Below are 25,421 nucleotides of genomic sequence, written 5' to 3' on the forward strand. Positions count from 1 at the left end.
AAATTGCAGTCACTCTTCTTTGGATTGGACTCTGGAACAAAGAAGAAGAAGAACAGTTGCTTAACCTATGTTAAAGCAACCAATATAGCTTGTTGAATGAGCAACCGGTTACCCACCTCTTGAGAGTTCAAACTTGAAAACTAAGATCAAAATACTAGAGGCCAGAACTGGACCACAGTTACATTGTTGCCCATGGAGGAAAAAGGAAAGACGCCTTAAAAACAACTTATAGATTCTTGTGAAAGAAAGGAAGCAGCGCAATTAACTGGTACAGTCATTATGATTAGGGCATCCATCAAGTCAAATATCGAGAAATCCCAATACATTTTGGTATATTTAAAATAAAAAGACAAGGGAAAATTTTTTTTTACAGAGATTGCTGCTTGATACAACGTCAACTACCAGACTATGGGCGCTTGACACAACTTCAATGGCTTTCACACACACTCCCATGGTGAAGTTCCTTCCTTTTCTATACTTGCTTGTAGAAGAGGACGTAGGCCTGCTCATGCAACACCTTACTCACCCCAATTGCAGTGACAGATGAATCATCAAATCGCAGCCACTGCCCACAAGGGCTGCGGGCATCAGCAGTATAATGACCTTTGGAAGGCTCCCTTCCGTGATGAGTTATCGTAGCTACAAGTTCATATTTCCGGCTCTGAGAATTTAAAAGACCAGGAATACCAATAAGCATTTACAACTTTCTCATTATATCACATGATAAAATAAATACAACCATTTCACAGCAGGCTTGGGAGCCAATCAGTATCACAACATGCTTTGATTAATTCAATAACAATAATACTGATGAAAGGTAACAGCTTGTCACAAGCAGAATAGATGTATTGTAGAAATTAAACAATAATGAAAAAGAAACGAGATAAAGTTATATCACCTCAGTTGAAGAAGAAACAAGTAGTTCGCGACCTAGCACCAATTCAAGAGGAAAGTGCACAGGCTTGTGCAATTTAGTGCTCCCTTGGCTTCCATAACTAAAGCGCATAAGGTGCAATATCATTATTTTAGACAGTGTCTGTATCTTCACAGATTTTCTTGCAGTCACTACACTAGCCTGTAAAGGGATTAATGCATTTCAATATTTGATATTCGGGAATATAAAGCAATTTCTAAGAAACTAACTCCAAAAACAGCCTCTAGAAAGCCAAGTTTTACCAGTTTCCCATACAAAAGATAATAGCCAACATGAAAACAAAGAGAGATACCTTCCCAGTCGTGGATGTCCGATATCCTTCGAGGTTTTCTGGTGCAGAGAATAAATGAAGCGCATCCTCAATAGTACGAACTGCTTCGGGATAAATATCAAGGTGAAGCAAGAGAAATGGTTGAACTGTTGCAGAAGCTTTATTTCCTGAACCACAAAAAGGAGATGCATTGTAAGGAAAACTATATAAACCATGACAGAAGGGATCATAATGCAGAATTACACTCCAGCAATGAATTGCCAAGACAAATCCACTTAATCTAGAAAGAACAAAATCTAAAATAAACATTCAAACATTCTTCCAATGACAACTGTAAAGATAAAAATATTAAAGATACCTCTTGCCTTCACAACACTTCTCAACTGTCCTCCAAAAATATCACTTAGCTCTGAAGGAACAAAGCTTTGTGTTCTAGTCACTGCAGATTTGTTTTTTGGGCCAACTGTTTCCCATTCATCATCCTCTGATGAAGAAACCAGAGAAGATTTGGCACCATTTTGGCAAATAGATTGTCCCTCAAGCTTAAGTAATTCATCATGCATTTGGTCCATTATGAAACTCAAGAACTCCTGAGCATCCTCCTGCCTGTAAGCAAATAATGTCAGAAACCCATATTCATTATATTCTAAAAGATGTGATATGTGCATCAAGGGCAAGCAATCTTCGGTAGTTCTAAAATTTATTATTACAGTAAAGTCAACAGTAGCTTCAGAAGCTTGGTTCACATTAAGGACCCTAATTCAATTATCACAATACGAAAATGTATGAAAAATTTTGTATAAAAACAGGAATTTTAGAAAAAATCAATAATGAATACAGCACACAAATAAATAAATCTCAGTACAACTGGCAAGGACCAAATTTCATCACATCTAACCCTAGTCTTTCGGGCATAAGCTGGTCATACTGCCCATTGTCCTCAGCAAGAACAAAGGTTGATAAATAAATTGCATGCTAATACAGTAGAGGGAGGCCAGACCCATATCTGTAATAACATTGACCTGGCATAGTCTATATTCCTTAGGACTATGCCTATACCAGATTGGATATTAGGAATATTCCATATTAGGTCTCACACGGTAGCTAATTTCATGAATGTCCTCACACATTGGATATCTTTTTTTATTATTTTTCCAGCATGCGCAGCTATTTCTAGATTAAGCAGTTGCTAACAAAATTTTACATGAAGCACAGTTTTTGCTACTCACTATTCCACTTCAGTCAAGTCATAGTTTTATTGGTTATTGAAAAACATTACCATGAGGCAATGGCACACACCAATAAGTGCATATGCAGTTGCATAGCACATCTACTCGTAGATACCAAATATGAACCCTCTTTAGCCTCCAATCTTCATAGGAACTCAACAAAACAAAGTACCTAAAACTATCATATTTATCCCCTCAAAAAAAAAAAAAAAAAGAAGTATTTGCTTGAAGGCATTGCTCACTAACATCATTATTACAGCCAGAAATCCTTATAATTGTCAAAAACAGGTTCAGGTTGATCTTTTAAGCAGCGACTGACGTGGTAAATGTAAGGTGGAAAAAAAAATGCTTGCAAAGTAAAAACAAACCTTGGTCGCCCTGATATGCTGTTTGGCACATCTGGAGTAAAATTTTTAAGGACGCCTTCAAACATGGAAGGGCTAAAAGGCCTACCAGTCTCAATAATAGTCGTGTCTTTTTTCAACTTTGAACTACTGGGAGCGTCAAATTTGGAAAAAAACTCTGCAAATGCAGTTAATGTCGGAAAGCCAACCTACATCACAGTAAAGCAGACACATAGCTTCAGTAGTATAATGAGGATTCAAACCTTGTAATAATGCATGTTTTAGTTAGAATATAAACAAGTTTCACTAAACACAAACAAAAAGAAATTATATGAAAACATCAAAACAAGCATACCTTTGGGATGTTGCGAATTCTAAGGTCCTGCAAAAGCTGAATAAAAGGAGAACAGGACAAAAGAGCCTGCAGAGAGGCATTGAGAAAACATAAGTTTCCGGAGTTAATTAAGCCGCGAGGCAGTAAATTTGTAACTGCTGCAACAGGCCCATCAGTTGGCTTCTGGATGTCCTCTCTCTTCACATATACTGTGGAATCACTTTTAGACCCCATCATATTCCCATCACTATCAAGGACATCAAGCACATCAAAGTTTGAGCTTTGTGATTGATTTAAAGAACTGTCTTCATTCTGGGATGAGTGCAAAGAAGTCAAGTCAAAACTCTCCATTTTTAAGTCTTTTACACCATTAGTGAGGTTACTGAGTGAGATTCTATGGCTAAAATTATTAATGCTTCCATTTTCTTTTGGACTTCTCAGTAAACCAGGCAAATTGTCAGCTTTGTTTGCGATCTTCGTATCCTTGTTAAGTGAACTTGTAGTATGAAAACCGACTTTTCCATTTGCAGAATCTAGTTGCCTGCTTGATGCACTATTAAAATTTCCAAAAGTTATTCCAGTGTCAAAATTTAAAGAACCAAATTGTAATTCTTTCTTGGCAACAGGCTTTTCATCAGTTTCAGATGATGGCTTTTGCAGCCACGACCTGGCTTCATCTTCAGTGAATGACCCAAATACTAGCACCTGTTGGATTGGGAGAAAAAAAAGATCAAAAGTTATGCACACATTAAGAAACCAAGAAGCAACTAATAACCAAATAGCATAAATACAGAATCTCCAGTAAGTTGTAAATAATGCCTAATATGTGAAGTCATTATACCAAGTGATTATATTAGAAGAAAGTTATCACAAGGAACTGCAAATCCCAATAAACACCAGAACTAATTCTAAATTGATCGTTCATTCCAAAAAAAAAAAAAAAAAAAAAGGCTTCTTTGAAGATAGCTATTCAATAGCTCATATAGTAATAAAACAACCAATCAAGCAAAATTTGCAGTGCTTAAAAAACTGACCTTGTTACTCATGTTGTGTAAAAACTAAAGCTTCAGTACCCGCAGAGCGTAAAAAACCGAACCTATCGTCGTTTATGGGATAAAAAGAGAGAGGGGTTGCAAAGACAATAAGATTTATAAAGAAGATATGAAAAACAGTTAGGATTTGATACCACTTCCACTCTGAACAACCAGGAGCAGAGGAAAGAGGGGCGTCGATGGAAGACATGAAATATGAGCAGACTGTGATGGGTCTGAAGAGAGAGAACATTTAAGGACGAAACCCTCTCTTTGAAGCTTAAAGAGGAGAAGCTCGACGATGCGAAGCATAGGTAGATATCCTTGACAGGGAAAGAGAAGGACTTTGGTTGCGGGCACTCCTTTCCTGATCTGATTAGGGTTAGCCTTTTATCCCTCTTAGGTAAGGAAAGGGAAGGGAACGGTGAACTACCTGCCGTTTTAATGACATACGACATCGTTCTCATTTTTGTTTTAAATATTAAAAGATTTTTTTTATAATTTTATTATAATTCGAAAAATTGAAACGGTCTTTTAGTTTTTTCACTTGGAAATATTTCGAGCATTACTTTTCTCTCTCAGCCTTCAACAACCATGCCTAACCACCACCACCACCACCTGCATATCCCTCTCCGACCGTCATCTTCTACTTACTCTTCCTCGAACCAATCCTTCACCTCAAAGCTAATCCTTCTCCTCACTCTCCTTCCCCTCTCTCTCGCGGCCCTTGCCTTTGTCCTCCAATGGAAAGGCGATCGAGGAGGACTCAACGACCCCACAACCGTCACTGCTCGCTGGGCTCCACAAGGTTCTCGCAACCACGAGATCTTCCCTGGCATGGAAACCTCAGCTTCTATTCTTTCTCCTAAATCTCACCATTCCTCTGATTGCTTTAGTCTTGCCCGCAGTGGGTCCCCTTCTTTCCCTTATTATCGTGACTGGAAATTTGATTTCGACGCCAATTTGAGGCCTAAGGTTCGCATTTTCCTCTTTTTGAATGAATTTTATGTTTTTATGCTCATGCTTTGACGCTTAATATATGCACCTCAAGGCGGACCAAACTTGGCGTTGGAGTTAAAGATTTTTTAACCTCTGTACTCTTGAGTTTGTTATTGATTCGTTTGCCTTTGGGTGATTGAATTTTTGTGGTACGGTTCGGATTTAGATTTATTTTTGAAGTCTTTTTTATCTGTTGGGTGATATTCTTTCAAAAGCTGCCTTGCTACTCACTTTGCAGATATGTATTACAACAAGTACATCAGCTGGCTTAGATCAGATTCTTCCATGGATGTTTTATCATAAGGTTCTCGGGGTCACAACGTTTTTCCTTTTTGTGGAAGGGAAGGCAGCATCTCCTAGTGTATCTAAAGTTCTTGAATCGATTCCCGTAAGTTAGCATAGTTGACATCGGAGTTTCTCTACTTTGATTTGTGTTAATTTATTGTTGCAAGATATTGAGCATAAACAGTTCGTTGTTTTCTCAGGGAGTGAAAGTGATTTACAGAACGAGAGAGCTAGAGGAGCAACAGGCTAGAAGGTAGTTTGGTCTTTCCTCATTGACAGTTGAATTATGCCCTTTGGATTGTGCCCCTGTAGAGTTTCTGCTTTTGTTCTTAGCATCTGTAGTTAGCCAAATTTAGGATAGCCTTGAAGCACAGAAGCAGACAGATGGATTGGTTTATAATTTTGTCAGTTAAGACCATTTACCTTATTTCTGTGTTTGAGCTTAACATCTTTGAAATCGTCAACATGATTTTTCTTTTATGTCCTCTATGAGATGTTCTATTTATCGTTATCCTTTCCTATTTTCTGTTTTTTTTTTTTTTTTTTTTTTTTTTTTATCAGCCGGATCTGGAATGAGACATGGCTATCAAGTTTCTTTTACAAACCGTGCAATTATGAGCTGTTTGTGAAGCAATCTCTCAATATGGAAATGGCCATTGTCATGGCAAGGGTATGCAGTAAATTGAATTTTATTCTCATCTGTTGCAATTTTCTCTATTAGTAGTTTGTAGTAAAGGTACTTGTATAATGCTTTTAGACCTTATTCTTATGCTTCTCAAAAATGTAGAATGCAGGCATGGACTGGATACTTCATCTTGACACTGATGAATTGATACATCCCGCTGGTGCTAGTGAATATTCTTTGAGGCAATTACTACTGGATGTTCCTGGGAATGTAGATATGGTTATATTTCCAAATTATGTGAGTGAAATCATTTAGGTTTTGAATGTTTTGTTAATGATAGCATTAGTTAGGTAGTTTGTTGGTTGTGTGTTGTATCTCTTTATTTAAATCATGGTGTTGCTTTTATTTTCCAGGAGAGTAGCGTTGAACGCAATGATGTAAAGGATCCCTTTAGTGAGGTAAACCTTTTTTTATTATGTGTGTCCCCTTTTTTTCCCAGTTTTGTTTAGTAAATTAATCATTAGCAACTTAACATTCGAGTTAATTAGTTCGGCGGAAACTTATTATCCTAGGTTTGCTATACTTCAAGTGCACTGTGTACGACGAACTTTTTGTAGTCAAAATTTTGTGTCACTTGTAAACCTTTTGTAGTTTATGGAAGGATTGATCAGGTTGCGTTACAAAAACAATGTATGGCAGCACATGTATAGTGAATGACTTTTATTATCTAAGAAACTTTTGTAACAATAATATGTCCATATTGTTATAGTTTCTAAATTTTTTGGCTTTAGATGAGTAATGTGCTGGTTTATTTTTCTTAGTATTTGGGGAAAAAAATGTTGTGTATGCCTTTACGCTTTTATGCCTTTGAGAATAATTGCCATCTTTGCACATGTTATATTAATGTGTTAATGCTAACAGGTTTCAATGTTCAAGAAAAATTATGACCACCTCCCAAAGGATACATACTTTGGCATGTATAAGGAATCAACTCGTGGTAATCCAAACTATTTCTTAACTTATGGAAATGGGAAATCAGCTGCTCGAATCCAAGATCATCTTCGTCCTAATGGTGCACACAGATGGCACAACTACATGAAAACCCCCAAGTATGTTGATTATATCACATTATGTGAGTACTTAATTTGAACTTCCAATCTAAGCAAAAAAAATAAAAATAAAAAAATAAAAACCTGTCAATGAAAGGCATGCAACAGTACATTCATACATGTGCACAAAATGGTGCACCACGGCCCCTACAGCAGTCATGCTGTGGGTTTCATTGTGAATAATATGTAGATCTTGAATGTTACCTTTTACAATTGCACTTACCTCTTTCCTTTACATTTTCAGAATCACAACTTATTTTATTATCTTGTTCTGCTTGAGCTCTTAAAATTGTATTGCCATTGCCTCTGTTGATAGTCATACTGATGTGAGAATTTCGCCCCCCTTTGTAAAATTATCAATTATTTATTTGTATTTATTTTAGTGAGGTAAAACTGGAAGAGGCCGCAGTTCTACATTACACATATGCCAAATTCTCAGACTTGACTTCTAGACGTGATCGTTGTGGCTGCAAGCCCACAAAAGAGGATGTTAAAAGATGCTTTATGCTGGAATTTGACAGATCTGTGAGTTCCTTCTCTTTCTTATTATTTATATCGTTTTTCATTTCTATTGTCACTGCTTTTCTGTGTCAAGGGACATTGAGAATATGGTGATGAAAGTATGAACTGCCATTTAAGTACAATGGACTTACATGTGGAATATGGAGTTTGTATTGACTTTGAAGTTTTGAGAATTGGCCATTCCATGCTAGAAAAATAAGCTATTTTGGACAGAGATGTAGGACATTTTAGTTGCATAATGGCATAATTAATATTTTTTAAGTTTCTGTTTTAGATCTGTTATCCAAAACAGAAGAGTATAAGAAGTAAGAACTGCCTGAGGTGTACATCCCTTTATTAAAAGTACATGGGTGGCATACAAGAGCACCACCACAAATGGCTGATTTTGCTGTGACCCAAGTAATGGTGTTTTGATAATTGTAATGTGGAAACTTTTGTGCATTCTATATGTTATAATGAGCAGACAGTGGGTGGCCTAATTGGCTTTTCAGTGGGAGACATAAGCCAATTCTGAGTGGTGTTTACTATGTATTGTTGACTAAAAAATCGTGTCCTGTAAACTAAGGATTTCTATTTTGGTAGTTAGGGAATGCATGTAAGTTTGTTGGTCATTAGTTATGGTGTCCTTGCACCATTTAAAAAGTGAGAATATATTTGTTTCTTGGGGATTCAGTGATCTGGTTTCCTCAATTGAAGAGGTATTAGTTTGTCCTTACCATAATTTAAGCAGCAAGGATGCTGATACTTATGGTATTAGCCTTCTGTCAGATCTGATTTCTCAGTCAAAGTAGTGATGTAAACCCTAGGAAAATCCCAATAAATAGGACTTTCAGTCGGTGAATTCTTAGTCCAAGAGGTGTTGGCTTTTTGTCAGTTCTCACATTGGTCTGTCTGGTTGATAGCATGATGCAGGGGATTGAATTTCTAACTAAAATTTTACTTACAAGTCGTCAATTTGTTTTGATCCATTTTCTTCTAACAACTTGTTCATCTGTTGAATTAAACATTGTGGGTTGTAGGCATTCATAATTGCTTCAACTACAACTGAGGAGGAAATGCTAAACTGGTACGTATTTGATCACAGGAAAGTGAACTCCTACACATAGTTGTGTCAGTACTGTGGCATTCACATGTTTTTGTTTTTTTGTGACATTCACATGGTTTTTTGTTATTTTGCTCATCTTAACTTGTGTATCTTTCCCTTCCAAAATAATTTTATTGTGTATTTTTCTTATGATTTAGGTACCATGAACATGTTGTATGGGGTGATAAAGAGCTCAAATTGAAACTTTTGAGGAAGGGCATTTTAACTCGCATATATTCTCCCATGGTATGAGAAACAGATGTTTCCTTTTGCATTTTTTATTCCTGAATCAAGTGCGATCATACAAATGAATTAGTGTTCATACAAATGAAATGGAATGGTTTTATTTGTTAAAAGGAAGACTACTAATAAGATAAATATCTTAAAGTGGTGGAAATCATTATATGTGAACCATTAAAGGTATTGTTACACATAGTCTATAGTCTGGTCTTTTCCATTCCATAGAGGTGTAAAAAAAATCCCATTTATAAGACATATGTCTGGATTCTTTTGCTTGTGTCTTAAAAGGTATTCTGCTATTCTTGCTTTGGAATGTCAGGTCATAATACAGGCATTAAGAGAGTCTGGTGTATTCAGCTCTATTATTGCATCTGCTCCAACAACTCTTTCAAAAGACAAGTTTTTAGCATCTATTAATAAAAACAACTCATCCAGAGCTGTTGCCTCTGAATCACTACCCTCGAGAAAGATCAATAGAAGCAAAGAGCATCAGGCAGCTACCAGGAAGATCTTGGATTTGGAAGCTACCACTTCTCATGAAGCAGCAGTTCCACCACTGTCTCCCCCAGGAGTGAATGATCACTCACTTGTGGAAGTGTGATCCATATATTGACGCGATTGCTTCTTCTTCTCATTCCTGTTCAACTAGTCATCATTTTGGTCTACCTTGCTTAGAAGGGAAGAATCAGGAGAGAAAAGAAAGAGCAAGCTCTGTGGCGAGTTACATGTTGGTTCTTCCCGATCATGATCCAAGCGCTTTGTGTACATTTTAGGATAGAGAGATTTAAGTTCTGGCAACTTTGGCCGCAACCAGAAACATGGCTCATCATTTGCATCGTATAGAAACCAGAGTCTTGACAATCAGGGGTTTTAACTATTATTTCTTGATATTGTGGACATTCAAGATACTAATTAATGTGAGGATTTCCATTCCTTACCTTTTGTATCTGAGGAAATGTCTAAATGATTCAATATGATTTAAGATGAGCTAATGCTAATCTTGTTTCTTTAATGTTCTCTCTTGTCAAGGAATGCTTAAAGTTAGGCCATTGAAGGCTTAGCTAAAACCATGTTTATTATTTTAGTTTCTCATATTTTATTATTTTCATCAGCACTTAAATAGTCTAAATGGATTAATCCTCAACAAGGAATCAGTTATTTTTCAGTTAGACTGCAGGGATAAAATAATAATTTCTTAAATGTTAGTTGTTATGATTTATGAATATTTAAAGTTAGGAAATTTTTCTTTTTGCTTTTTCAACCACCAGGCTAAAGCCTCGATGGTTCTTATTTCTTAACATTTGGCCATACGATATCCTCTCCAAGTTCTTCCCTCCAAAAGCGCCCATGGCCATCTTCTTAGCCCCCAACTCCGCCACTCTGACACTCCCAACCGCCTCCAGAAGCATCCGTGCCTCCTTCAAGCCTCTGCTCGTGCCAACCTCGCTGGCAATTCGCTTTGCCGGAGACGGCCAAACCAAGAGAGGTTTGTCTCTGGTCACACGCGCGGGTCCCAGCACGACTAGTTACGTGTTTGCTTTCGTGTTTCCTATGTCTCTCCTCATTGCCACCGTCATTACCTCTATTAAAATTGCTGATAAGCTTGATAGAGACTATCTTGAGGAGGTTTTGATACAGACCTTTATCTTGTACTACATTTGTTTGAAATTGTGAAGTGGGTGTATGTGGTCTGATGTTTTAGAAAATTGGAATTCTGGGTTTTTGGTATTTGTTGCTGTTGCACGGTTTGATATTTTTATCTGGGTTATTTTTGGATTTCGTGTTAGAAATGGAGTTCCACTGCTATACTCATTAAGTGCTTGATACAAGTCGATACCGGAACTTTGAGCAAGTTTTTAATCTTCATTAGCCATTTCTAGCAAGTTTTTAAATTTTAGTTTTTGGTCTCAAGTTCCTTACTTTCCCTGTACTTAGGATAGAAAGTACCTGATTCTTACTGTTCTGGATAGTGGCTTTTGAATACTGTGTAACTTGAACATGGCTTTCTATGGATAACTAGGGCCTCCCACCACTAGTATGTTGCCAACTCCGTTTTAACATATTTTCACTTTCTTGTGTTACTTGTATCCATTGAAAGATTTGTTTCCCTTTGATTGAGTTGTCAAATTTTAAACTTATTTTATACATGCTTCGTGTGTCACTAGTGTAATTCATGACTTGTTTTGTGGAGCAGCTTGCAATTAATCAAGCAATCAGAGAAGCAGATGAAGAGGATGATGATGATGATGATGCCATTGATATTCCAACAGAGGAAGAAGTGAAGCAGCCAGCACTTCGAGACACTCGAACTCGCAACCGGCCTAAACGAGAGGCTTAGGCTTCATTTACATTCTTGTTTGTATGATTATGAATTTTTGATTTGGAGTCACATGCATTAGCAGGCGAACCAATATAGAAAGCCAACTGTAGCCCACCTAAAATTTATAATGAGCTTCCAACTTTAGATATATTGCTCCGTAATTGTACTTTAGATTTTAGTTGAAATTGCTTTCTCTTGGCCTTCATAATTATATTGTAATTGTCGTAGATAATCTATATACTTCTAATGCAATTTTTAGTAATTATGTTGTTGAGAACGGATTTTAGACTTGGCCTGTTTTTGGACGCCTAGAAAATTAATGTTACCAACGTGCCATAATGGAAAAAAAGGGAAAACTATGAGCACCTGAGGAAGTTCAAGAGGGTAAAAAGTTGAATAAAAATTAGAATCAGATTCTTTTAAAAAGCTATTTCCTTTATGTACTACAAATTACATTGAATCATACATGAATGCCTGCTCTGAAATACCGTTTAAACAAGTGAAACGCCAAGAAAAATTCTGAGAATAAAACATTAGTAGGAGAAAGGGAGTCGTAGAACCAGCTAGCCATCATATTTAGGTATAACTTGAGTTCTCCTGTGCTCATTCATTAGTGGATTCGATGCATCAGGTAAAACAAGCAGACAAACTACATAAATAAGAAAATCAAAGAGCACCCTCGACCAGAGAGATGGACTTCTTATGTTCCTTTTATTTCCTTGGTTATCTCCACTATCAGCAATAAATTTATTATAATCAAGCAAAACTTCAGTGGCTTCGCCTTCTCCCCTTTGGGCTGCAGAATGCATTCAATGTTCCTAAACAAACAACGTAATAGTTGGAATCCATGGCAAGACCAGAAACTTTGGAATGAGCAATGGTATGGGTGAAAATTAGTCTGATCTAATGGTGTCCTGAAGCCCAAAATCACAACATCTACCCTAAATTGGTTTGCTTTCTACTGTCTGGCCTCCCCATATGCAGTAAAAAATGCATCTCCCAACTTGAAGCTCGTCACTGCCGGGCACAATACCATATAGTTATCTCAGAGTGGCTCTATTATCCAACTGACCTATTTGAATAGGTGTTATGAGATGCATGGAGATCAAGTAAGCTAGAACAATACTCCTGGTCACCAGACTGAATCAGATTTATACTGACCATATTGTTACATACATGGGAAAACTGGATCACAATCCTGCAGGAAATCTGCACTTCACTCCTGTGACAACGCTTCAGATATTTATTTGCTGGATTCGAATAATATCTACAGCAAATGAAAAATTACAGATTGCTCTCTCAAATGGTAGTCACTGGCAGTGTACTTCTTGACAGAAGCGTAGGAATTAGGTACATCTTGAAATTACATGTTGCATTCTCTCAAGTGGTAGATAATAGTAACGATGTACCTGTTCAACTTGACAGAAGTGTACATCCCTTTGCTTTCAATTTTGATTCCAGACCAAAAAACTTCAATCCTGAGAGAACCAAGTCTGCTGTCTTCTTCTTCATGTGTTCAATTAATATTTCATCATAAACAATTGTCTTGGCTTCTGTCAAAAGTTTGCGCTCTCTCATACTTGTAAAAACCTTCCTTGCCTCTTCTAAAGTCCCATGCTTACACATGCCAGAGATGATAGCACAGTATACCACCTCATTGGGAGGACAACCCTCCTGCATCATCTCATTCAGCACTTCAATCACTTTATCAGCATCACCTGATCTGCACACATGAAGAATTGTAAGAGTATATTTGAACTCCATTGGCCCACTTGTAACATTGCCTAAGCAGTCACGAACTAGCATCATGGCTTCATCAATCTCTCCAATATCACAAAGCCCTTTTGCAAGTGAGCAATAGGCAGGAATGCTAGGGACACAAGACATCTCAATTATTTTATTATGACACACGCATGCCTGTTGGATATTTCCATCTTCTACAAAACACATAACTGCAATGCTGTAAGTAGTTGAGTCAGGTTCAAAATTCAAATCCTTCATTTCACTAAAAAGCGATAATGCCTTATTCACCTCCCCAATCTTGAGAAAAGCCTCCATAAGAATATTGTAGATTTGAACACTATTATAACCTTTCAGTTTTAAGTCCTCAAACACTTCCAACGCCATCATAGTTCTTTCCTCCCCGACCAAAAATGAGAAGAATTTGGAAATATCATCAATAAGAGAAAATCCCAACTTGTCCATCTGCACAAGCAGATTGCAAAAATCATTCATCCTTTTTGTCTCTGAATAAAACACTAACATGGGATTCACGGTATTAAAGTCTGGTTCAAGACCCTCATGAACCAAAAACTTAAAAAGTTTATGAGCCTTATCGACCTGCTTCACATTGCACAGACCTTGAATAAGTGAATTATAAATTCCCAAATCAGCCCTATACCCAGAATCCATCAAATCCTTCAACAAATCACAAGCTGATCCAACCTTTCCATCCTCCACGAATGCATCAATCAGCAATCCATAAACTGCCCTATCAATCAAAATCCCTTTCTTTTTCATCTCCTTAAACAACTCATACCCTTTTACTACCCTCCCTCCTTTACACAACCCCGTAACTAAAGTCACGTAAGCCATCACATCTGGATCCACACCATCTCTCTTCATCTCCTCCCAAACCTGCAAACTTCCATCCAAATTCCCTTCTCCAACCAACACCCTAATCATTGCTGTGTATGCAAAAACATCCGGTTTGCACAAATTCGTCCTCATTCTACCCAAAATCTCCATCGCTTCTTCTATCCTGCCAACCTTACACAATCCCTTTGCCAACATCATATATGTAACACTGTCTTCCACTAATCCATCACTCTTAAAATCCTCGTACACTGATAGCGCCAAATCTAAATGACCCGTTTTAATTAAAGCATCCATAATTCTATTATACAAGAAAACACGGGGTTTGACTCCAAATTTCTTCATCTTCTGATAGACATAGAAAACTCTGAGTCCCCTGTTCGCATCAGAATGCATTCTAATCAAAATTTCAAACTGTTTCTCAGTGGGTGGTTTTCCTTGAGAATCCATTAGCTCAGGTAACTGATCAGCAGAACGAAACAAGTTGCTTCTATTCAAACAATAAGCAAAAGCATTGTAAGAAGCGAAATTGTGCTGGTACCCTTTTTGCTTACCAGCCCAGTGAAAGAATTTGGAGGCAAGGTGAGGGTTATTTTCGACTTTCAGAACTTCGGCTACAATGTCGGGCGTCACCCGGCGAAGCTTACGTAGTTCATTTACGACTGGTGGGCCCCAATGGTTGCCGTTTATCCTGAAGGCGTCGCGGATGAAGCGAGAGATAGGGGAGAGGCGCTGGGAAACTGAGGAAAGGGAATGGTTTTGGGATAGAGATGTGGGGTTGGAGGGTGATGGATTTTGAGGGTCCCATTTTTGGAAGTCAAAATGAGAGCTTGGGTTTTGGGGTTTTGATAGGGTTGGTGGTTTTATCGTCTGGCGATTGGAGAAGAGGCCACCGCGGACGACAGGGCGGTTTTGTGATGGCTTGCGGTGGCCGTAGAAGAAGTAAGGTTTACGAGGTGGCATTGCGAGGATCTACTTAGTGCTTCTGCCTCTTCTCTCCTCCTGCAATTGCATCCCTTTGATTTGTTGCCGTTTGCTGCTGCAGCTGGACTGTTGATGAATAGACGAAATTATGCATCCTCTAACCGACGTCGTTTTAAGATTTATGTCCATTTCTGTGATTACATTGCTGTACAATCTCTCTATAATTTATTATTTTTATGAATTTTTTATTTAATAATAAAATTTTAAAATATAAAATTTCTATATAATAATCACAACTAAATAATTCTGTTTATATAAATTATATGTCTCGATTCTGCTAAAAGAAATTTCTAATTTAAGACAAAAAATTTAACCCCACAAAAAAAAAAAAAAAAAAAAAAGAATATAAGATAAATAATTTGCCTGAAATGAAGGAATGTATCTATTACAAGAACAGTGTAAGTCCAAAAATTTTGTGAAGTCAGTGTGGATACAGAAAGTGGCAATTTTTTGTTTTGTTACTATTTGATCTTTCTCGTGTTGTTTGAATTGTACACGACGGACGCACATTATCATAATAGAAGAAGCAGAGCACAAAACTGTCAAAAAGCTTGGTGGCATCTGCAAAATGCCACTTCATTTGATGTTGTGGAGTTTAAGCTATGCATTGGAGATGAGTCTGGGAGGAAAGCATCAGGCCTATCCTACAATGACACCTACTCAAATGCAAAACCTACCCTCTTGTTGGTTGCTTCGCCCCTCCAGCGATGACTTGTTTCATGATAATTCCCTTGAAACCTTGTATGTTTGTTACCGCTTATTGTATATTGATGGGTACCTTCTCTCTTCCGGTGACCATCATCCAGTGTTCCCCAAGCACCACCCATTTGTCTAAATTCCAAATCTTTTGGCTCTCTGCTATGGTTGTCCCACCGTTTCCAACCTCTCAATTCTCTATCTTTTGGAGTTTCACTGCCCTGTGTAAAGTTGCATTGCCAAGAATTCCCCAGCTCCTGCTTATTGCCCCTAGAAATATTATCAAAATTGCCCCATGCTTTGTTCTTTGCATGGCCTAAAACCTGATTGTTTTGCTTCCAAGGATTGGCACCACTATCCAAACCCTTTGACCGATTGACTTGGTTTCTCCAGTGGCTCCTTCCCCATAATTTCTCACTACAGTCTCCCCATTCGTTGCCCTTAGTAGCGTCATGTCCCTGAGGATAGCTGCACTCCCAGGGGTTATCATCATTATTTAAATTATTATTGCTCCACTCCTTCGACTGATTGGCATGGTATCCATTGTGGTTCCATCCCTGTAGTTTATCACCACCACCTCCCCTTGTGTTGGTCTTTGCAGCTTCATTTTCCTGAGCAGAGAAATGCTCCCAGGGATTATCATCATTATTCAGGTTACTTGGACTATTTGTACCAACATGCTGTTGGCTCCAGCTTTGTGCTTTGTCTTTCATTGCAACACCACTTTCTGTGTTTTTGTTACATGCCCAAGAACTTCTAACTTCATTTGGACTCCTGCTCCATCCTTCTGAAGGAACAGACATGAAGTTCCCAGTCTTTTCACTTTCAAGCTCTATTTTGTCCTGTTTTCCCTCTTCAGGAGCAAAAAAAGCTTGTTCTAAGTCCTTTATCAAGTCAGGATCAATATTGGGATCCCAGTTTATATCATCAACATACATATCTGGATCAGGCAGAGAGATTTCCCAACGGAGGCCATTGATCTCTGCCCAGAAGCGCCCTTTTGCTTTCTGAAATGCCTCTTCCCCAGCTGAATCATTCCAGTTGATTACACTACTATGGCAATACATAAACTTCTTACAATTCACAATCTTCTGCCATGGTACTGATCCAACCAAATCACAGAATCTCTTTTCCCATGAAGGCACACCATCTTCAACAAAACCTGTACAAAAGAGGTTATATCAGTTTAGAGCCTTGGTCAGACCTGTCATTCTTGATGATAAGAAAATTTCATGAAAAAGAAAGGACAGAGGAATCTTGCAAGTCATGTAGCTATGATTAGATAAAAACTCCTACAATTAACACACAAATTAACTATCTTCCAACACCAAACTTGATGGTATGATAGAGCATGAAAACACTCAAAAGCTCTACATAAAGAAGCTGACAATTCAAAATTCCTTACATAGCATTAACATCTTCAGGGGTTGTCTGAGGCCACTGCTCAGCACATTTCCATGACCCCTTCTCTAACTTTTGGATTAGTCCATAGGGGAAAATGAAAAGAAGCAAAAGCTAAAGTCAAAACCTCAGGCTGAAATGATACCTAGGAAAAAGCCATGTTCTCTCCAAATAGGAAACAAGAAAAAATTTCCTTGGCATATTACGAATTCCTTCTAATGAGCGTGTTTCAAGGACTAGTCTATTCTTCCTTCCTTGTACATCTAAAAATAAAAAATGTTTGTCAACCCACATATCTGATGTGCAACATTAGCATTTATTAAGAGCAACACCGAGCGCTTTATACAAACTGCCAAGCACACAGAAAACATTTTTCTTTTCAAATTTGAAACTTCTTGCACGTTATGTCATAGTGGATTTTTGTAATTTTACTTGCTAAATATTTGCACTCAAAACAAAACTAGAAACAAATTGTTACAATGCCACTGATGGATGCTTATTTGTGTTTAGGGATAAAAATTTGTAAATACTCACTGGACCTAAAAGGCATTTAAAGAAATTGCAATTCATTAGGTCTTTGCAATATTTTAGCATTTGTTGAACTGGATTAATAAGGAAATATACTTCCCCTTAGTGCCCAGCAAAATGTGGATCTTTCCCACTGTGAACTATGCCAAGAAGTATAGCTATAATATCCAAACAAAAAAAAAAAAGAAAAAAAAAAAAAGACCCAGTACTCAAAAAGCACCTAAGCTATGCTATTTCACATATGGAATAATAAAATATTTATTTTCCGACTTATAGTTATAAACAGCTTCTTTGCAAGAAAAGTAGGGGAAAGTTTGCATACAAACATACTCCCGAAAGCCCACAAATGTGAGATGCTTCATGCATAGGTCACCCTTTTGTAGTTCTAGTTAATACCTGTACGATGTACTAGACTAAACCTCATCCTTATTTGGTAGTCTAACCGGCACTTTGGAAATACAAAAACCATTTGCTATGCTAGCATGTACTAAGCATAACTTGAGAGATACAAAGCCAAATTGCATTACATAGGGTTGTCTTATTGGTGCTTTCAATACCTTGGATTGGACGGTCATACATGCTAGCATTTCATGGAACTTCTTAATGTTGGTGATTCTCTATATACACACAAATTTCAAGTCTTTTCTGATTAGCAGTCAAACAGGGAATAAAAGAAGACAACTTAAAAGAAATTATAAAAATGAAAAGGAAATAAATCAACGAGCTAGACAAATATAAATAAACTCGAACTATAACACATCAACAAAAATTCATAAGCCAACAAATTTGCATAAAAAAAAACTTTCACCGATAACCACAGACATGAACACACCTGAATGGGGAGGAGGAGGATCTTCATGGTCGTAGTAAGAAGATGCTGGATCTTTATATTCCCGCTGGTAGAAGAATCTACGCGGTCGACGATTTCTCCACTTGCCCATTTCAATTTAGAGTCCAACAAACCTTCTCAATTAAACCTCACACCAATTTTACCATCTTCAGAATTTGGAAGGTCGAGTGAGACGGATGAATAGAACGAAGGTTCCTTGCTCTCTGCCTGATGTCAAGCTCTTTATGTAACAAAGCTTTCAATCTTCATAGACCAAAATGTAACATTTAGCAGTAGCAGTCAAATATCAAAATGGTTTTTGGTGGATAGTCATGGGCCTGAACTCAAATAGGTCTCAAATCACTTATAGCTCAAAGTTGGAAGCCCAGCCCAGACCTATACATAATCCCTGTCATTAAGGTCCACTCTGGCAAGCCCAATATGCTAGAGCACTGTAATTATAGTCATACAATTACAATGTATAGCCTCAACAGAAGAGAGTTTTTGGATCGACTTGCCTTAATTTTTCCAAGATTTAAGGTTATGCAAATTTTAACGTGTTTGAAGCAAATTTTCAAGCCCATTTTAAAAAAAGTTTTCTTTTTGTAATTTGGAAAAAGAGAATAAAAAAAGTATTGATGACAGTTTGAACCCATAAATTAAAATCTTTAAGTCAAGATCTAACAATGGTCAAATTCACTGTTTGCTTTAACAGAGAAGAACTTATATACTGAAGAAGGGAAAGAATTCTGCTGAGTTGTGGCAGATTCTTTTTCAGTTGCTTTGAATTTGATGTGGGGGCTGGATCTATACTCATAGCTCATAACCAATCAATTCCATTCCCACTTTTGCATGTGCTTGTAAGTTTCAAACAGTGCTCTATCAATTATGTGATGAAGAGTCAAAGGTTTAGTCCACTGCTTTGATGATTACCATTTTCTTATATATTTGGCAGCTAATCCCTTTTGCTTCTAATTAACTCTGAGCAGGTATCTAATTGAAGCTATAATTGCAAATGATAAGTTATAATCAAAAAAGGATTAATCTTTCATCAAATTGGTTGCAAAACAACATGGGTTATCACCTAAAACAACAAGAACCTAAAAATGGATGGCTTAGGGATAGAGAAGGAAGGATATATGCTCCAAAGGGAGAGGAGAAATTATCTTTTCTGTTCTTTTAGAAAAGAAGAGTAGAATTATGACAGGTCCGCTAATAGGGCCCTTTAACAGCTGTCTTTCCATATTGAAACCCAAGGCTGTTTTGTTTCTTCTGCACATTCCCACTCAGCTATGGCAATTGCTGCCCCTCAATAATACCACCTTTCTCTGTGTTTGTGTCTGTGCAGGCGTGTGCTTATTTAACAGTCTGCTTGTACTTGTTATCTTTCAAGGAAATTGCTCCATTTCTTTCTAGTAAAGAAAAAATCTTTTATTGACTTCAAATAATCTTCTGTTGTGGCTAATGGACACAGTCATTAAGTTTATATGCAAATCTTCAAAGAAGACGTTGGCTTTTAGTAATGACTAATACAGATTGTTGTTAGAAAACCAATCTTGTCATTTACAGCGAAGATAATACAGTCAGTAGATGTTATGTATAGTAGGTGCCCTTCCAAGTTATTGCAAATGCTTGCAGGAGTGAGATTGGGGAAAAGGGTAATTGAATAATTTCAACCCCAACAGACAATTGAAGATGTCTGTTATAGATTTATAGTTGGAAAAGGATGGGGAGGTCCCATGAAGCTTAAAAAGACTTCTCTCATAATTCATTACAGAGGCTCCCTCCATCTCCATTAGTGCAATATCGTTCTACCTTTTCCTAAATAGTGCTTCAATAAAGGCCCACATCTATGAACAGATCAAACTCATCATTTAAAATATGCATTATTGCATAAATATTCAGACATACCCATCAGGCGTCAAGATTCTCGTAAACTCCTGAATTTACTTTACTTTTTGGTGTTTGTGATTTCCGTTGCTCGAGGAAAAAAAGGCTCCATCTTGTAGAGTTCTTTTACTATCACATTTCTTTGGCTTTTGGTGTAGTAAACAATAGTTTGATCTGAATTTTAGGCAATCTTTCTCAGTTTCAGAAAACTAGTACTCTAAGTTCCCAAGAAGAATACATATTTCTTGAAGCAGTTGTTCTTGTTTTATTCACTAAATCACAGGATTTCAGGAGATGAGTAAGCAATTTTAGTTTATTTTGTCCACATTCTGCATAGGATTTAGCATTTTGAGTACTATTTTAATTATTTCTCCGCAAGTAGCTTAAAAGAATTTTTAAATTAATTTGCCATGTGAATATCTTTGTTAAAATATTTCTTGCACCAATCAGCTTCAGAAAAGGTATTCTTGCAGTCTCTCCGCAGAATGCATGTCCTGCTTTAGCTTCCTTACCTCACAAACACACACCAAAATAGCAAATTAGCTACAGATTTCAAAGATTTTAAAACATCTTTTTGTTGTGTGTAATGTGTAGTGAATTACAACTAGTAATGGTGCTTCAATGGCTAAGAAGAGGAACTGGTTCAATCTAGTGAGAAAGTTTTTCATTTCAGACACACCTGCAAAGCAAGAAAAGGTAATACATGAACACACAGTTCCTCTTTTTGTAATTGTATGTATTGATTGAATTGTATTAACTTAAAATGATATAAGCATTATCAGAAGGACAAAAGAAGAAAATGGGTTTTATTTGGAAGGGTGAAGGTGAAAAGCAGATTACCCTCACTCTCAGCACCATCACCACCAAGAGACATAGAAGGAGAAAGAACAAGACTGAGTGAAGCAGAGGAAGAGCAGAGCAAGCTTGCTTTAAATGTTGCACTTGCCACTACTGCTGCTGCTGCTGAGGTTGTTTTCCTAACTGGTGTGCGCAACTCTACCCATCAATTTGACAAACAAAGAGAAGAAAAGAATTCACCCATCAAAATACTCTCTAGTACTCATCAATATGAGAAGGAGATCAAAGAAATTTCAGCCATTAAAATTCAAGCTGCCTTTCGGGGTTATCTTGTGAGTTTCATTATCGAGTTAGATTTATTCTTATTTTTGTAAGATTTATCAATTTCTTGCCATTTGCATAAGGTTGGATTACTGAATTTCTATAAAGAACACATTTTGATGAAATATATAGGAATGGATTTTGAAGAAAACACCTGAGATGATTATTCATTGGTTTATAATAATGAAATTTAGTCCCAGGAATCTCAACCCTGAGTTTGGATTTCAAAGAACCTGACAAAAGACTGCAGAATCTAAATTGTATTGTGTCCTTGAAATGATGGTAAGTATATTTGGGAGCATTGCAGGCCAGGAAAGCTCTGCGAGCACTCAAAGGGATAGTGAAGCTTCAAGCTATTATTCGAGGGCGAAATGTGAGACGCCAGGCTATCAAGACTCTGAAATGCTTGCAATCCATTGTAAATATACAGTCACAAATCTGTTGCTATGATGAAAATAAACAATTGCAAAATTTGAGTGATAAGATAATAAAGGTAGGTATAAACCATTGAAGATGCTTGCTTGTTTGTTTGTTTTGTTTTTGTTTCTTCAATATTTCAGAAACTCAAATAAACTGGAAACTTGCTTATAACCAAATCTCAGATGGACACTAACAGTCAAAGAAGATGGGATGGAAGCATTTTGACAAAGGAGGAAGCAGAAGCATTGTTTCTTAGCAAGAAAGAGGCTGCAATGAAGAGAGAAAGGATAAAAGAATACTCCTTTAATCACCGCGTAAGTTTTTTCCGACAACATTCTTTCATTTCAAGATTTAGCTTTTCCTAGAGAATCAGTGGAACTGAAAATTTTGAAAAAATTTGCAGAATTCAGCAGAAACTGAGAGGAACAAGAGCAATGGGAGTTGGAGATATTGGCTAGAGAACTGGGTAGATACTCAAGTTACTAAAAGTAACGAGCTAGAAGATTTGGATACAATTATAACTTCAACACCAAAGCCAAGAGTAGAATACAATTATAAAGGGAAAAAACTGAGATTGAGAGGTTTACAAAAACAGTATAACGTAGAAGGAACAGAGTCTCCAACCGCAGCAGCTCCAAGAAGATCATTTCACAGAAGGCAGTGCTCGCTAGGGGAAGAAAATCCCTTCTCAACGTCACCTGTGATTCCAACTTACATGGCTGCAACCGAATCTGCAAAGGCAAAAGCAAGATCAATGAGCTCACCGAAGCTAAGGCCAGGAACCTGTGATGCATATTCTGATAGCTATTCCCCATGTAAGAATAGGATATCATCCATTGCTACAAATGGAAATGGTAGATTTGGAAGGTCAAGTGGTTACCAGCAGCAAAGGTCTCCAAGCTTGAAGGGGCTTCCAGGTCCTGTCAAATCTAACACACCTTTCAAAGATCTGAGCTTTGATTCTGAATGCTCTTTCAGGACTTGGAATCAAAAAACTGCTCTTCAATTTTAGTTTATTTAGTTTGTAATTACAGAATAATAATAATAATAAGATGATGAATTAGCGGGAAAATGGTTTGTGACTACTGAATTGATTACCGAAGCTCAATACGTAGCTACCTGAAATTTAGCTCAATGGGCTTAGAAGGCAAGCCCTACCTAGTCATTAGAACCCAAGATTAAGACAAGGCCCTTATTCAATAAATTATTATTACATCCTTTGAAAAAGAAAAAATTTAAATTAATGGATCTAATCTATCCCAAATGAGAATATGAAATTTTCAATTACAAGCTAGATTGATATTGTAATAAACGTTGAAAAGGTGTAGATGATTAAAGTAGCCAGTTCCACTAAGTAAAGGGTCACCAACGTTAGTAAATGGACTTGGGCCTAACCACTATAAAATGTGGATTTCTAAAATGAAGTCATCCACGGCCGACAAAAAAATTGACACGTGATGGCTCGAGAATAGTCAAGCAAAACAACGTTATGTACTTGCTACTTTGAATGAAAAGTCATTCAAAAGCAAAGGAAGGTCCATCTCCATCCACCTAGATAGATACTATTTAGAGTTTTAGAACAATCTTCTTGAATTTGTGACTTGTGGGAGTCATTTTCTGTTGTAATTAAGTTATATTGCTTTGGAAAATGACATTTGTAAAAAAAAAAAAAAAAAAAAAAAAAAAAAAAAAAAAAGAATAGTACTCAATTCAAATGCTTGGATTGAATGCCTTCTTTTTGTTTCATTGCTTAAAAATCTTTTCATGCATGATTGACCATGTTTATGTCAAGTCCAAATCATCTATTTCTTTTGTTATTGTTGAAATGTTCAATGGATGTAGAAAACATATGAAGACTCAAAAGATTTATTAAATTATGAGTTTTGAAGTTCAAATAAGACTGAGGCACTCAATTATTGCTATTATGAAGAAATAGTAAAAGTTGGTTTTGGAGTTATTAGTTGAATAAATCGATCAAAGATATTATCATGTCTTTGTTTACTTGTCCTAATAGTAAAAGTTTCTTTTTCTTTTCTTTTTTTTTTTTTTCAAATTTGAAAAACTGAAAATGGATTTAGACGTGATTATCTGTAGTACATTAAAACATAATCTAACGGTAACTGCATTAAGCTAAATACTAATAGTTCAAAGTAGTAAGAGTATTTTTTTTTTTTTTTTCTTCTTCAGCTTTGAGGAAGCATTGGCTAAAATAATAAAAACAAATAAAAGTGATGACAAGAAGAAAAGATTGATAGATTGAACAATCACAATATAAAATGCAAACGAACAAAACCCTCTCTAGCAAGTAGCTACCTTTGCTAATTAATGGCTATGGTGGTAATTAAGCCCTACCTAAGAAATATAAACAACAAGAACACGATCATTCAGAAGATCAAGTGCAGTGATAGTGGAGGATGGTGTGGTCAAATTAATCAATCCTCCATCAGTACAAATGAATTCGTATGTATGTTTCTTTAACTGGGTGGGTTAAATTTGAAAAACGACAAATGGGCATTCCAGGGGAAAAGACAAGGAGACATTGATTAAAGTGGAATAAAAAGTGGTTTAGGGAACAAGATAAGTATGGTAATTTGTAATTAGCATTGAATAAAGTTATTGCTTGCTTCAATCAATAAGCAAACTAATAAAGAAAGTTGTTTTGGATGGGTTAATCTGTTAAAGTAGTTGATGAATGAATTAAAGAAAGAAAGAAATTTTTTTTAATTTAAATGACGTGGAAGGTAATATTGGTGATTTGGTCTAATACCTATCGCACCTTTGGGTAGTGTCAGCTCACCTACTTGCCGCAAAATGATTGGATAGTTTAAAATCGCAGACTGGCCAATCGAAATGAAGCAGAAGGTGTTTACATGTCAAGTGGTGGATCAATGAAAGTCGACCATACAAAGTGGGATGGGAGCCACAGCCAGCCGCCCTCTTCATTTCTTTCGTGACAAAACCTGCACAAGCACAATTGCTAAATTATAATCCCCAATTCTAATGCACGCCACAACTGAATCATCGCAATAATAACAACAAAAACAAAAACAGATTGATGCTTTTCCACTATATATTTGTATATTTTACAATATGGGATTTTACCTTACAATCATTACTCTACTAATTGTGTCTTCATTTTCTTTTTTAATGGTCGGTTTAGTTAAAGATTAACTTTTAAAAAAAAGAAAAAAAGAGAAACAGTTCACATTCTAGAACTTCTAATTTCAATACTATTTATGATATTATAATCCTAAATATGTAGTCCTTATAAGGACACATGGTTTAGGACAAAAGAATGAAGAATTTCGTATAAATATATATGTATAAAGAAGAAACATACTAGTCAAACTCAAAATCCACTCCGTGGGAATTGAGAAGCATGAGTTAGTGCGTGTTTTATTTTTTTCTTGTGTTTTTTTCCATGCAGTCATTGTCATCTTGTTTTCTTCCTCGTATCATTGTTGTCGTGTCATTTTCTATTACACATTAACTTCTCACTTCTCAGTTGTTCGTTTGCTTTAACTAAACAACTACTTCTAACTAGCAGCCAAAAAGAGTGACCGTGGGACTCTCTTACCCATTTGTTCTTTAGATGACCCAAGGCCACATAATCTAGTTACCCAAAAATATAG

General features: G+C 36.7%; 6 protein-coding genes across 9 annotated transcripts; 3 read left to right on the forward strand and 3 right to left on the reverse strand.

Moving 5' to 3' along the window:
* Positions 1–261: 261 nt before the first annotated feature.
* Positions 262–4,526, reverse strand: UBP24 (ubiquitin-specific protease 24). Its single transcript, XM_089723253.1, has 7 exons — positions 4,147–4,526; positions 3,134–3,817; positions 2,803–2,987; positions 1,564–1,811; positions 1,227–1,372; positions 899–1,075; positions 262–661 (listed from the first exon to the last, which is right to left on the reverse strand). Exons 1-7 carry the CDS (start codon positions 4,156–4,158, stop codon positions 473–475), a joined length of 1,641 nt encoding a protein of 546 aa, XP_089579379.1. The 5' UTR covers positions 4,159–4,526; the 3' UTR covers positions 262–472.
* A 148-nt stretch (positions 4,527–4,674) lies between these two features.
* KOB1 (elongation defective 1 protein / ELD1 protein) lies at positions 4,675–10,019 on the forward strand. Its single transcript, XM_089723270.1, has 11 exons — positions 4,675–5,118; positions 5,381–5,530; positions 5,628–5,680; positions 5,989–6,097; positions 6,215–6,349; positions 6,466–6,510; positions 6,974–7,161; positions 7,545–7,686; positions 8,703–8,749; positions 8,926–9,013; positions 9,327–10,019. Exons 1-11 carry the CDS (start codon positions 4,738–4,740, stop codon positions 9,606–9,608), a joined length of 1,620 nt encoding a protein of 539 aa, XP_089579396.1. The 5' UTR covers positions 4,675–4,737; the 3' UTR covers positions 9,609–10,019.
* A 240-nt stretch (positions 10,020–10,259) lies between these two features.
* Positions 10,260–11,613, forward strand: HCF153 (high chlorophyll fluorescence 153). The gene is made up of 2 exons (XM_012213206.3): positions 10,260–10,633; positions 11,202–11,613. The coding sequence occupies exons 1-2, from the start codon at positions 10,355–10,357 to the stop codon at positions 11,343–11,345; spliced, it is 423 nt and encodes a 140-aa protein (XP_012068596.1). The 5' UTR covers positions 10,260–10,354; the 3' UTR covers positions 11,346–11,613.
* Positions 11,614–11,719: 106 nt separating this feature from the next.
* EMB3131 (Pentatricopeptide repeat (PPR-like) superfamily protein) lies at positions 11,720–14,986 on the reverse strand. The gene has a single exon (XM_089723249.1). The coding sequence runs from the start codon at positions 14,883–14,885 to the stop codon at positions 12,741–12,743; it is 2,145 nt and encodes a 714-aa protein (XP_089579375.1). The 5' UTR covers positions 14,886–14,986; the 3' UTR covers positions 11,720–12,740.
* Positions 14,987–15,252: 266 nt separating this feature from the next.
* On the reverse strand, positions 15,253–18,656 carry LOC105631635 (uncharacterized). Its single transcript, XM_020678232.3, has 2 exons — positions 18,364–18,656; positions 15,253–16,764 (listed from the first exon to the last, which is right to left on the reverse strand). The coding sequence occupies exons 1-2, from the start codon at positions 18,470–18,472 to the stop codon at positions 15,563–15,565; spliced, it is 1,311 nt and encodes a 436-aa protein (XP_020533891.2). The 5' UTR covers positions 18,473–18,656; the 3' UTR covers positions 15,253–15,562.
* Positions 18,657–19,752: 1,096 nt separating this feature from the next.
* Positions 19,753–22,861, forward strand: IQD11 (IQ-domain 11). 4 transcript variants are annotated; one of them, XM_020678336.3, is made up of 6 exons: positions 19,753–20,292; positions 20,845–20,946; positions 21,024–21,380; positions 21,677–21,862; positions 21,972–22,103; positions 22,193–22,861. In XM_020678336.3, the coding sequence occupies exons 2-6, from the start codon at positions 20,872–20,874 to the stop codon at positions 22,799–22,801; spliced, it is 1,359 nt and encodes a 452-aa protein (XP_020533995.1). In that variant the 5' UTR covers positions 19,753–20,292; positions 20,845–20,871; the 3' UTR covers positions 22,802–22,861. The 4 variants fall into 4 exon arrangements, with proteins under 4 accessions (XP_020533995.1, XP_012068595.1, XP_020533993.1 ...); XM_012213205.4 differs by having other exon boundaries at positions 19,762–20,292; positions 21,033–21,380; XM_020678334.3 differs by lacking the exon at positions 19,753–20,292 and adding an exon at positions 20,299–20,548.
* Positions 22,862–25,421: the final 2,560 nt, after the last annotated feature.

This window comes from Jatropha curcas, chromosome 1 (assembly GCF_041381405.1).
Source record: "Jatropha curcas cultivar XTBG-Jc1 chromosome 1, XTBG_Jcur_1.0, whole genome shotgun sequence".
Taxonomy (NCBI): Eukaryota; Viridiplantae; Streptophyta; class Magnoliopsida; order Malpighiales; family Euphorbiaceae; genus Jatropha; species Jatropha curcas.